Source organism: Thalassophryne amazonica, chromosome 14 (assembly GCF_902500255.1).
Source record: "Thalassophryne amazonica chromosome 14, fThaAma1.1, whole genome shotgun sequence".
Classification (NCBI taxonomy): domain Eukaryota; kingdom Metazoa; phylum Chordata; class Actinopteri; order Batrachoidiformes; family Batrachoididae; genus Thalassophryne; species Thalassophryne amazonica.
This window is the reverse complement of record NC_047116.1, coordinates 66196051-66209594: the sequence shown is the minus strand read 5'-3', so window position 1 is coordinate 66209594 and position 13544 is coordinate 66196051. Positions and strand designations below refer to the sequence as shown.

The window sequence follows — 13544 nt, the reverse complement described above, 5'->3', positions numbered from 1 at the left end:
ATACAACAGATATTGAGAGAGAGGGATGCAGCATACAGATCTGAGGACACCAACGCCTAAAGTGCAACCAGAACTGCTTTGAGGAAAGGCATCAAATCCACCAGTCGAGGATACAAAATTCGGTTTGAGTCTAAATTTAACAACCCCTCAAACCCCCGGCAAGTGTGGGAGGCTGTCATGGACTATAGGAAGACAACATCTCCCTCAGTGGACTGTTGTCCCACCTTAGCTAAAGAGTTAAATCTTTTCTATGCCCATTTTGACAGGGATAACACAGACCGAGTACTGCTAGAGTGCCTTAATTGAGATATTGACAACATGACGAGTCGGAAAAAACGGTCATGTGACTCATGGTGCCATCTTGGGTTCAAAATAGCATTTGCTGTTAATCTATCTGCATGTAAATCTAGCTATTTTATTTATTTATTCACTGAAAATGCTGGGTTGTTGTGCATTTAGATGCACAAATAGACAAAGTAAGGGCTTCAAGATGTACAGATTCCCTTCAGATCCAAACAGAAGAAAAATTTGGGAAAATATAGTCAGCCAAGAGGGATGGAAGCGACTTTGTTGTCAAAGCTTTGAGAGATAAATTTATTGTTCAGTCCCATTTACAGTAAAAGTCACCTAAACCGTCATCGTATAAACTGTCATGCTCAAGGCCATCTGGGCCATCTGTTATTAGTCGGGGTCCTTAGCCACTTCCTTGCTCTGAGCCTTCTGTGGTTTTATTCATGTCTTGTCATGTCTTGCCAGGTCTTTTGGGTCATGCCCAGTTATTACTGATTTTGTTTCATTTATTCTATGCGTATCTTTTCTTTGCCACGTATTTCGTTTCGCTTTATTGTTTGCTTTCACTCTTGGTCCCTTATTTTGCTTTAGTCTTAGTTTAATTCTGCTCATCACATTTATTGTATTATGTTTTAGTCACAGGTTTTTGTTATTTATCTTCAGTGATGCTTATCTGATTATGTTCCATTTGCTATTTATTCCACTCTCGGTTTATCAGTTATCTTGTTTTATTTATTGCACTATTCTGTATTCACTGGTTTTGTTTATTTGCTGTTTAACCAATAGTTTGTTTTGTCACCTGCTTATCTTTTATTTCTTCCTTCAGCCATGATTACTTTCCATTCTAGATTTTGCTTTGTTTCTGATGAGTCACTTTTCAGTTCATATCTTCATGTCTAGTTCATTCCTGGTCATAGTTGTATTGAATTCTGTCCGCAGTTTCTGATTTATCTTTGTTCTCAGTTTTTGGCTCATCTTATTTGATTGCCCCTGCACCAGTTGTTGTGTCATCATCTGTCACTATGACTCTTTCTGCTCTGTGTTTTCTTCCACTCCCGCTCTTGCACCTGCTCACGTGTCTTTGTCTCTTTCATCACTCCACTCTGTGTTTTCCTTCTTCATTATCTTGCACTGTGCACAATCTTTGTCTTCCCTGGCCATGCTGCCTTCCAGAGACTTCCACACACCTGCTCCACATCACCTTGATTAGTTTGCTCCTCATTTAAGCCCTCACTGTCTCACAGCTCACTGCCAGATTGTTGAATGTATTTCACTTTCCAGCACTCATGCCTTGTCCTGTTTTGTCTTTGTATCAGCCTGCCGGTATTTGACCAAGTTCTGGCCACGACCACGTTTTTTGCCTTTGCCTCCGAATGCCACCACACCTTGTGTTGTGACCTCAGCCTGTTTATTCGACCTAGCCTCAGTCTGCCATCTGTCTGTACCACTGCTTCACTGCTGGACCACCTGTGTACCGAATCCCTGCCTGTTACAATGATTAAACCTAATTCTAACTGCATCCACTGTGAGAGTTTGCATTTGTGTCAACCCGGTTTGTGCCTCGTCCTGACATAAACCAGATATTCGCAGTCACCAGACAAAAAAAGTCCCAAAGTTTTGTATTGTTTTTCATGTAATAAATACTGTATATAATGGATTTTGTATAACGGATTTACATACATCAGATAAAATGTCCCGTCCGATCGCAATGTATTTCCATTAAAAACCCAGAGCAGTCAGGACATATACCTTTTAAATCAAACACAAAATGCTGTGATTTGACACTTTACTGCTTTCACTGTTTCGTCCGTCATCATATTGTAATAGTTGTTGCAGTGTGCATGCTGATTACAAATGGATCAGTAAAGTCCGCGCATTTACAACTTTAAAACTGCTACTTTGTCCACCTTCAGCTCCTCAATATTCACATTAATTCTCACTAAGACTTACTGACACAACCTCTCCCATTTGCCTCATCTTCCCTTCTCCACTGGGTACTGAAAAAAACCTGCATTTTTCACAACTGCTTTGGTGACTGCAGTCGAAAACAAAACCATTCACCATCTTTCCATGTGAAGTGATGTCGTGTTTGTGTTACACAATGGCAGGCTGTCCCTGGAAGTGGTCAAATCCTGCCACATCACACAAGGGTTCAAATGAGACTGCGCTGCCCCATTGTAATCCACACTGTACTAGAACCTAGAGCGGAAAAAACACCTATGCTAGGCTGGTCTTTGTTGACTTTAGTTTAGCTTTTTACACAATCCGACTGAACAAACTACTATCTAAACTACACCATCTTGGACTGAACACCACACTGTGCTATTGGGTTTTGGACTTTCTAACAAATCGCTCACAGTATGTTAGAGTTGGCAAGCACACTTCATCCACCCTTCTCATTAACACCAGGGGCCACCATGGTTGTGTGCTTACTCTACAAACTCTTCACATATGACTGCTGCACCACCCTCCCTACTAATCTCGTCAAATTTGCGGATGACACCATGGTGCTTGGGCTCATCAACAATGACTCTGCTTAAGCCCCTGTCGCATTGGCGTATTTGTAGAGCTGCTCATTGCTGCGTTGTGTTTCATTTAAATACGCCCGAAATACTCGGCTTTTTCCTGTATGCATTCTGTGAAGTGAAGTATAACATCTGGCATCATGGTGTGAGAACCACAACTTAGCCCTTAATATCACAAAGACAAAGGAAATGATTGTGGATTTTCGCAATTCAGGCCGATCCATCCCTACTCCACTCTGCATTGGGAATGAGGTGGTGGAGAGAGTCACACAATTCAGGTTCCTGAGTGTGACTGTGTCAGAGGACCTGCCCTGGAACACTAATACCACCTCAGTTGTGGAGTACTCAAATCCATCAGTAGCTCATGGTAACTTTAACCACTGTGCAATCGGCAGCATACTGACCTATGGATTCTTAGTGTGCTTTTCCAGCTGCACTAAGACTGAGCAGCAGGCCCTCCAGAGGGAGGTGAAAACAGTAGGGAGAATCGTGGGGACCAGTCTGCCAGAGATCAGTACCATCTACACATCAGACAGAGGGTGGTCTCTTGTGTGACCAGCATCATCCTGCACAACACTTCTTTCACCTGCTGCCCTGTGAGAGGAGATACAGGTCCAGAACCTCCAGACTGGCCAACACCTTCTACTATCAGGCAGTGAGGCTATTAAATGAACTACCCCCACCCCCATCCACCTTCACACATCACATCCCACCACTACAATAACTGTGAACTTGGACTTGCATTGCTTCAGCTCTCACTCAACATTCCACTCACCTCCGTCTACTGCCTCCCTGTTCTGTTCACACTTAATACTTCTGCTGGGCTCCTCTGGACATTAATGTCATATACAGTATTTGCACTTTCTAAGTATACTTCTACATAAGTAATAAGTTGCTCTAAACAATAGCTTGTTGTTTTTTATAATTGTGTTATTGACAATGACAAAGTATTGAGTTGAATTGAATAAAACCTGGGGCCTCATGTACAAAGCATACGCCCACTCAAAAATGTGGCATACTACCGCCTCCATGCTCATGTTCAGATGTATCAAAAGTGAAATGACTGTGGAAATGTGCGATGTGTCACACAGAAATCCTGGCTGGCATACATACGTTTCTACAGCTATTGTGCCATCTACAACACGTAGAGGTGATGATGGGAACCGTTAATAGGATGAAAACATGAAGTAATTCAAGTGATGTGCACATCAGAGACACAATGATGAAAAATTAACACACCCACGTGTTTACAATTATATGGGTGGACATAAAAGCATGAGCAAAGTGATGTGTAAAATGGCCCTCATGGCTGTGTTAGCACTGTTAGAAGACCTTGCAAATGGTGCAATCCGACATGAGCATGTATTCAGGGAACGCAAGCAGGCTGCTGCCGCTGGCCCAAAGCGCAAGACAGCGAGGAGCTAGACGGTTGTCTGGGTCCACACAGGTGCTGACCACGCCCAGCTTCCTGGTAACAGGGTCATTCTAGTGTGAGCTGGCCAGTCGGTCAGGAGTGTGCCAGTCAACTTCGAGTCGAGCCATGTCAGCTGTGTTGAATGCAATCATCCGAATGTCATCCAGGTACGTCATTTTCATGTTGGAGTTTGATCATCATATTCCAACATGAAAGTGCAATTTGTGGCAATTGAGAGTCGGTTTCCTTAATGTACTCAGAGCTGACTGTACACATATTGCTGTAACGGCCCCATCACGTGATGAATTTGTTTTTGTTAATAGGAAACAATTTCATTCCCTTACTGTCATCATATGGGATGTGCAAATGCATTTGGCTGGGTGGGGAGCAGGCTAGGGGTTGGCATGGTGCGTGATGAGTGGCAGCTTAGTGAGTAAATAGTTTATTTGTGTAATTGTTCTGAATGAAAACATGTGCACATTCCAGTATGTTGTTTGTTATTATTTATTTTCTTTCTTGGTGGTGAAACTACAGCTTCTTAACAGGCCCTGATTATCTGCCTGTGTTCAGTATTTGTAAATGAACGTGTGTGTAATGTTGTGAATGTCACACACTTCAGCGGCCGCACCCCTCGTTGTTTTAACATCAGTGTGTGTTGCACTGCACTGAACCCATAACATTTCGGCCTCAAACACACATGCTCCCACTAACTCTTTTACCATTTCATGTGTATTCCATGTGACAGGGTCCCAAATCTTTTCTGTGTTCATGTTGACTAAAGTGACGGTGTGGGGAATCCCAGGTTCAGGTCTGTTTACATGGATTTGCATATTTAAACAGGGGTATTTAAAGGGAGGAGCTTAGTGGGTGTGCATGTGTGCTCAATTCCATGTTGATTGGGATGTACAAACGGAATGTGCGTGGATCCATACCAAAGCACACTTGGATACATCTGAATATTTTTGTGCTTACACCAGTTTCTGGGTTTTAGCGTACGCCATGTTTCAATAGGAAACTCAGCCACATGGGGTGTGCAGCCAGTACATTCTGAGTGCCGGTCCCAAGCCCGAATAAATAAGGAGGGTTGCATCAGGAAGGGCATCCAGCGTAAAACAAGCCAACCCAACTATGCAGACTAAGAATCAAATATCCATACCGGATCGGTTGCTGCCCGGGTTAACAACGTCCGCCACCAGTGCTGTTGCCCAACAGGGTGCAGGTGGAAATTGGGCTACTGCTGGGCGAAGATGACAAAGAAGAAGAGGAGAATGTTTCCACAAACAGCGGGAGAAAAAGAAAACTAGAAGGGTGGAAATGAGAGTGGGGACTTTGAATGTTGGTAGTATGACTGGTAAAGGGAGAGAGCTGGCTGATATGATGGAGAGGAGAAAGGTAGACATAGTGTGTGTGCAAGAGACCAAGTGGAAGGGAAGTAAGAGCAGGAACATCAGCTGTGGGTACAAGTTGTTGTACTATGGTGAGGACAGGAAGAGAAATGGTGTTGGGGTCATTTTAAAGGTGTGGAGGTTAAGCGAGTGTCTGACAGGGTGATGAGTGTGAAGTTGGAAATTGAAGGGGTGATGATGAATATCATCAGTGCATATGCCCCACAGGTAGGTTGTGAGATGAAGGAGTAAGAAGATTTCTGGAGTGTGTTACATGAGGTGGTGGAGAGTGTGCCCAAGCATGAAAGAGTGGTGATAGGAGCGGACTTCATTGGCCATGTTGGTGAAGGGAACAGAGGTGATGAGGAAGTAATGGGTAGATATGATATCAAGGATAGGAATGGGGAATGGCAGATGGTAGTTGATTTTGCAAAAAGGATGGAAATGGCTGTGGCGAATACCTGCTTTAAGAAAAGGGAGGAGCACAGGGTAACAAGAATGGAGGAAGGTGCACACAGGTGGACTACATTCTTTATAGGGGATGCAAGCTAAAAGAAATCAGAGACTGTAAGGTGGTGGCAGGAGAGGGTGTCATTAGACAGCATAGGATGATTGTTTGTAGGATGAATGAAAGAAGAAGAAGAGAGTGAGAGCTCAACAAAGGATCAGATGGTGGAAGCTGAAGGAGGAAGACTGTTGTGTGAAATTTAGCGAGCAGGTGAGAGAAGCACTGGTTGGAGGGGAAGCAATTTTGGACAACTGGAAAAGTACTGCAGATGTGGTGAGGGAGACAGCTAGGACAGTACTGGGTATGACATCTTGACAGTGGAACGAAGACAAGGAGACTTGGTGGTGGAATGAAGAGGTCCAGGAAAGCATAAGGAGAAAGAGGTTGGCGAAAACGTTTTGGGATAATTGTAGAGATGAAGAAAGTAGACAGGAGTACAAGGAGATGTGGCGTAAGGTGAAAGAGAAGTGGCAAAAGTGAAGTAAAAGGCATATTGCAAGCTGTACAAGAAGTTGAATAGTAAGGAAGGAGAAAAGGACTTGGACCGATTGGCCAGACAAAGGGACAGAGCTGGAAAGGATGTGCAGCAGGTTAGGGTGGTAAAAGATGCACATGGTAATGTGCTGACAAGTGAGGAGTGTGTGCTGAGAAGGTGGAGGGAATATTTTGAAGAGCTGATGAATAAAGAAAATGAGCGAGAGAAAAGGCTGGATGATGTGGTGAGAGTAAATCAGGAAGTACAAGAGATTAGTAAGGAAGAAGTGAGGGCTGCTATGAAGAGTGGAAAGGCAGTTGGTCCAGATGACATTCCAGTGGAGGCATGGAAATGTCTAGGAGAGATGGCAGTAGAGTTTCTAACCAGATTGTTTAATAAAATCTTGGAAAGTGAGAGGATGCCTGAGGAGTGGAGACGAAGTGTGCTGGTTCCTATTTTCAAGAACAAGGGTGATGTGCTGAGCTGCAGTAACTACAGAGGCATAAAGTTGATCAGCCACAGCATGAAGTTATGGGAAAGAATAGTAGAAGCTAGGCTTAGAAAACAGGTGAAGATCTGTGAGCAGCAATATGATTTCATGCTAAGAAAGAGCACTAGAGATGCAATGTTTGCTCTGATAATACTGTTGGAGAAGTACAGAGAAGGACAGAAAGAGTTATATTGTGTGTTTGTGGACTTAGAAAAAGCTTATGATAGGGTGCCAAGAGAAGAACTGTGGTATTGTATGAGGAAGTCTGGAGTGGCAGAGAAGTATGTTAGGGTAGTGCAGGACATGTACAAGAATAGTGTGACAGTGATGAGATGCGCAGTCGGAATGACAGACTCATTCAAGGTGGAGGTGGGATTACACCAAGGATCAGCTCTGAGTCCTTTCTTGTTTGCAGTGGTTATGGACAGGTTGACGGATGAGATCAGACAGGAGTCCCCATGGACTACGATGTTTGCAGATGTCATTGTGATCTGTAGTGAGAGTAGAGAGCAAGTTGAGTCTAGTCTGGAGAGGTGGAGATATGCTTTGGAGATAAGGGAAATGAAAGTCAGTAGAAGCAAGACTGAGTACGTGTGTGAATGGGAGGGAGTCCAGTGGAATAGTGCAGTTACAAGGAGTAGAAGTGGTGAAAGTAGATGAGTTTAAATATTTGGAGTCAATTGTTCAAAGTAATGGAGAGTGTGGTAAAGAGGTGAAGAAGAGAGTGCAGGCAGGGTGGAGTGGGTGGAGAAAGGTGGCAGGAGTGATTTGCGACCGAAGAATATCAGCAAGAGTGAAGGGGAAGTTTACAAGACAGTAGTGAGACCAGCTATGTTGTACGGTTTAGATACGATGGCACTAACAAAAAGACAGGAGGCAGAGCTGGAGGTGGCAGAGCTGAAGATGTTGAGATTCTCTTTGGGAGTGACGAGAATGGACAAGATTAGGAATGAACATATCAGAGGGACAGCTCAGGTGGGATGGTTTGGAGACAAAGTCAGAGGCGAGATTGAGATGGTTTGGACATGTGCAGAGGAGGGACTCAGGTTATATAGGGAGAAGGATGCTGAGGATGGAGCCACCAGGCAGGAGGAGAAGAGGGAGGCCAAAGAGGAGGTTTATGGATGTGTTGAGGGAGGACATGCAGGTGGTTGGTGTAATAGAGGAAGATACAGAGGACAGGGTGAGATGGAAACGATTGATTTGCTGTGGCGACCCCTAACGGGAATAGCCGAAAGACAAAGAAGAAGATGTTTCAATAGGAAATCCACGCAACTCAAGGGATAAAACATGTCACCACCATCGTGATGCACCACTAACTCCATTTTCTTTTCAAGAAGTCTGGAGTAGTGGAGGTCATCCTTCTCCAGTGTCCTAGAGAAAATTATGGAGAAGGGAATTCCCCTCATATTTAAAATTATATCTAAATTCGGCTTTTCTACATAAAGTGCACAACAGTGTGTCCTAACATTCTTCCTTGTTGTCTGTATATTTTGTGTTACTGTGTGTGTAGGCACTACATGTATCTGAGCCTGGAGAAGCAGAAGCCATGTGTTCATGTCTTGTCTCACTGGGAGGACAGAAAATACCGAATGTGCAACTCTAACATGCTGGAAAACATAGCTGTTCTCTTTGTATGTGCACACACACACACACACACACACACACACACACACACACACACACACACACACACGTAGGATGCATACGCTTGTTGGCCACTTCATTCGGCACACTGTACTAGTACCGAATTGGAACCTGTTTTGCCTTCAGGAGTAAATCCTGTTCAGGCTCTGATGCCCTGGAACAGAAGACTATCACAAGTTAATTTTCCAGCCAAGACTGGTACCCATTTATGGTCAGTCAGTGTGTGACAAATGGGGATAAGTATTGTTAAGATTTTAACGTGACTGCTACTCTTACTGGTACTGCTCATCAGCCCGGTACTTTAACTGTATTTTTATTCATACTTTTTGGAAAAGAAAGGAACAAATTAAAAACAGAATCAACAATGCTTTATTTATTACATATCATTTAACAAGTACAACCACGACTTTGAATATTTAATTCTGTCCATCAGTGGTTTTTTGTGTGTGCATGAGAGAGAGAGAGAGAGAGCGCTGCTGGACGTCTGCGTCACACATACATGTACACCACACACACACAAAAAGAGAGAGTGAGAACGAGTACCGCTAGTACACACACTCAGAAACACAGGAGCGAAGTTATCAGCTGGAGAGAGGGAGCAATCGAAGGGGAAAAAAAATTAAGCCTGCTGTGACAGCGTGGGTTTTTTTTTTTGGTCCCTTAACCAATCAATGTGCACCAGGAGACACATACATTTTAACACTATAAGAAGCATTATGAAAAGTTCTCCCGAAATACAGTTATCATAGGCTTATCAAAAGTACAATCTATTGACAGTAGGTCACATTACTTTTTAGACATAATAAGCCGTCATTTCATTCAGCCTTGTTACTTAAATTTAGAAATAGAAATTATATAAAAACATTTGTTATATAAATACTGTAGGCTATACTATAAATAATATATCATTACTTGTGTGATACAATTCATCATATAAAGCAAGAAATGACTGGATGACTGGAGCAGTGACTGGATACAAAGGTTGAACTTTTGAAACTGCAATATACAAAAAGGCCACAAGATGGAGACAGTTGTCTATCTCACTACAAGCTACAAGTAACATCAAGGATTTCTTTTATTACCAATTTGTATTGCTAATCAACTTAGAGAATGACTCTCAAGTTTAAAGTAAAATGTTAGGTATGTGAAATTATGCCAGGACTTGGAAAGAATAGGATTTGTTTCATCCATTTAATTTAGAGTATAAAATAAAAAGGGATGATTCACATAATAATAGAAGTTCAACAGTTAGACAGCACTTTACTTCGGACCAGAAGATCAGAATGTCTCTCTCACACACAGATGTCTGATTTATGAACAAGTTAGGTTGCTGTTCATCAATTAATAGCTGAAGTTAACCTTCACTTACCGTCATGGCCGTAGTGGTCCCCGCCTCGTCCACCTGTTGAACTTCTTCTCCGCCACTTGCTGAGGCTGCCGCAGATGTGGATGCTCCGCGTCCACGTGAATCAAACATGTCTGTTATTTTAAGACATTTTGCAGCATCTGCCTGAAGGGCTACTCTCTTCTGATCCCTGGCTCTTTCAGCACCACCTTTCCTCTTCTTGCCACCATCCATATCGCTCGTTATCGCTTTGTCTGGCACTGGCGCACTGTGTAGCCCAACCGAGGCCCGAGATGGAGGGGTAATTGGCCTGCCCCTCACCTCATTGGTCCAGGCCACAATCAATCATGCCTAAAGGGCTGATCTGCCAGTTTATGCACCAATAGGAGGGTTTATATACCGGTATCCACCTATAGCGTTATGTTTTAAATTATTATTCTATTATATATTATACTTCGTAAAAAAAAAAAAAAATCCACAGCCCAGTAGGCCATCAGGCCAGCGGGCAAATGCCCGGTGTGCAATACTATCAGTCCAGTGGTGAACAGTACTGATCTATGTCAGTGCTGTGACTTGTCATTATTACTGTTACCAGTAAATTACCAGTTAAATATAACACCTGAACAGAATCGTTTATTCATAGAATAAGGTACCACACACCCTATCAACATTTCTTTATATTGTGAGTTTATTACTTCTTTTCCATAGATCTTCACACTGAACAATGACCATCACAATGTGCCTCTCCTCCCAGGCTAATTTGTGCCTTGGAAATGCAGTTATCAGCTACTTATTTCAATGATTTTGTTCAAACTTCAACTCAAACATTGCAACAAGTACCGAAGCACGAGGGCTTCAACAACTTAGCTTATGTGGAATTTCACCAATTCAGAGTTCAAACGTCACCATCAAAAAGTTTGAGAAAATTACAACCCCAATTCCATTAAGTTGGGACGTTATGTGAAATGGAAATAAAAACAGAATACAATGATTTGGAAAATCCTCTTCAATCTATATTCAATTGAATACACCACAAAGACAAGATATTTAATGTTGTAATATTTAATGTACTTCATTGTTTTTGTGTAAATAGTTGCTCATTTTGAAATGGATGCCTGCAACATGTTTCAAAAAACCTGGGGCAGTGGTATGTTTACCACTGTGTTCCATCACCTTTCCTTCTAACAACACTCAATAAGCATTTAGGAACTGAGGACACTAATTGAGAGTGTCATGATTGGGTATAAAAGGAGCTTCCCCAAAAGTCTCAGCCATTCACAAGCTATGATGGGGTGAGGATCACCACTTTGTGAACAACTATGTGAAAAAAATAGTCCAACAGTTTAAGAGCAATCTTTCTCGACGTTCAATTGCAAGCAATTTAGGGATTCCATCATCTACAGTCCATAATATAATCAGAAGATTCAGAGAATCTGGAGAACTTTCTACACGTAACCAGCAAGGCCGAAAACCAATGTTGAATGCCCATGACCTTTGATCTCTCAGGCAGCACTGCATTAAAAACTGACATCATTGTGTAAAGCATCTTACCGCGTGGGCTCAGGAACACTTCAGAAAACCATTGTCAGTTAACACAGTTTGTTGCTACATCTACAAATGCAAGTTAAAACTCTACCATGCAAAGTGAAAGCCATACATCAACAACATCCAGAAATGCCGCCGCCTTCTCTGGGCCCGAGCTCATTTGAAATGGACAAATGCAAAGTGGAAAAGTGTGCTGTGGTCTGATGAGTCCACATTTCAAATTGTTTTTGGAAATCATGGCCGTCATGTCCTCCAGACAAAAGAGGAAAAAGCCCATCCAGATTGATACCAGCGCAAAGTTCAAAAGCCAGCATCTGTGATGGTATGGGGGTGTGTTGGTGCCCATGGCATGGACAACTTGCATATCTGTGATGGCACCATCAATGCTGAAAGGTACATTCAGGTTTTGGAGCAACACATGCTGCCATCCAAACAACGCCTTTTTCAGGGACATCCCTGCTTATTTCAGCAAGACAATGCCAAGCCACATTCTGCACATGTTACAACAGCGTGGCTTCGTAGTAAAAGAGTGCTGGTACTAGACTTGCCTGCTTGCAGTCCAGACCTGTCACCCATTGAAAATGTGTGGCGCATTATGAAGCGCAAAATATGACAACATAGACCCCGGACTGTTGAACAACTGAAGTTGGGAAAGAATTTCACCTGCAAAGGTGTCCTCAGTTCCCAAACGCTTATTGAGTGTTGTTAGAAGGAAAAGTGGTGTAACCCAGTGGTGAACATACCAACTAAATTCAACAAAAAAGGGCATTGCAAATTTTAACCCAGCTCACTGGACAGCCCAATTTTGTGAATTACTAATTTTGTATTTATTATTTCTAAAATATATAAAGTGTTGATAATTAATTTTTTGGACTCCATCTACAAAATATAGTTCTTAGTATTTTTGGGTGTTTAATTGCCTTACACGATGTTACAGTTCATTGGAGTGGAAGGGATAATAAACTGGCCACCAGCAGTACAGGCAGGCGCTTGAATCAGGTTTTCCTCCACCCCACAAAATGCAGCGGAAGCTGGGGTGGAGGCTACATGTCGGGCACCACCACACGGGAGCTGAGGAAGGACCATGAACTCATTACACACTCCCTTTTTCTCCTCCATTAGTGCTATAAAGGGATTGGTGTGTGTCGATGGTGGAGGGGTGAGCTGCCACGCTGGTGCGTGTGGCGGCGTGGATGAGTGGCTTCCCATTCCCACAAAGGGGTTACTGCTGTATCTGTCATCAGCGGCTTCATTAATAAAGTCCCTTTTAACATTAATAGCCTCCATCACATTCGTGAGGAATGGGTTAGTGCCAGCATTTCAATGCAGTCCTTTCATATGTCCCTTTTTCTCTGCGGGGACGCTGTCTCCGGGCGTCACCAGTTTTATTTCGTCGATGCTGCAACACTGTCTTTTTCTTTTTTTTCTGTCAGAGACTCCCGTGTCATGCAGAATTAATTCCGGAACAAGCCCCCAGTGTTACCTTCTTCCAGACTCTGGTCCTGAACCGTGGTAGCGAGACCTCTCGTTTATATGTTTAATCCGTGGCTCGTTGCAGCTGGTAACTGGCTTATCAGTCCGGTTAACTCTGGTGTGTGGCCGACAGACTTGCAAGCACGACGCAGCTTCTCACTTGAACTTGGACTTTATTTCCAAACTTCAGCAACACAGACACTCCACAGCTTCAGGCTGATAACTAGCTGTAACATTTCGAGGCAAGTAAACACTCATAAAACTGAGCGCTGCAGGCTGGACATGCACTTGCATCGCCGACGTTGCCTGTAGCAACGAGTTGTCTGATGAACCTTTATTCCAGCAGCTCTTCATAGGACACAAAATGTTCAGTTACTGTGAAATGGTCTAGAGACAGAGAGAGAGCACAAAATTTATTTCCTAAATAAGTGAATTTCACATTACTA

The 13544-nt window shown here is 43.0% G+C and overlaps 1 protein-coding gene across 1 annotated transcript in view; it reads left to right on the top strand.

Annotated features, from left to right (window-relative positions):
- The window catches only part of fer1l6 (fer-1 like family member 6), a 656531-nt gene that overhangs the window by 304297 nt on the left and 338690 nt on the right, over positions 1 to 13544 (top strand). The window contains exon 16 of the mRNA XM_034186126.1: positions 8602 to 8722. Coding sequence (XP_034042017.1) covers positions 8602 to 8722 — 121 coding nt within the window. The remainder of the gene's footprint in view (positions 1 to 8601; positions 8723 to 13544) is intronic.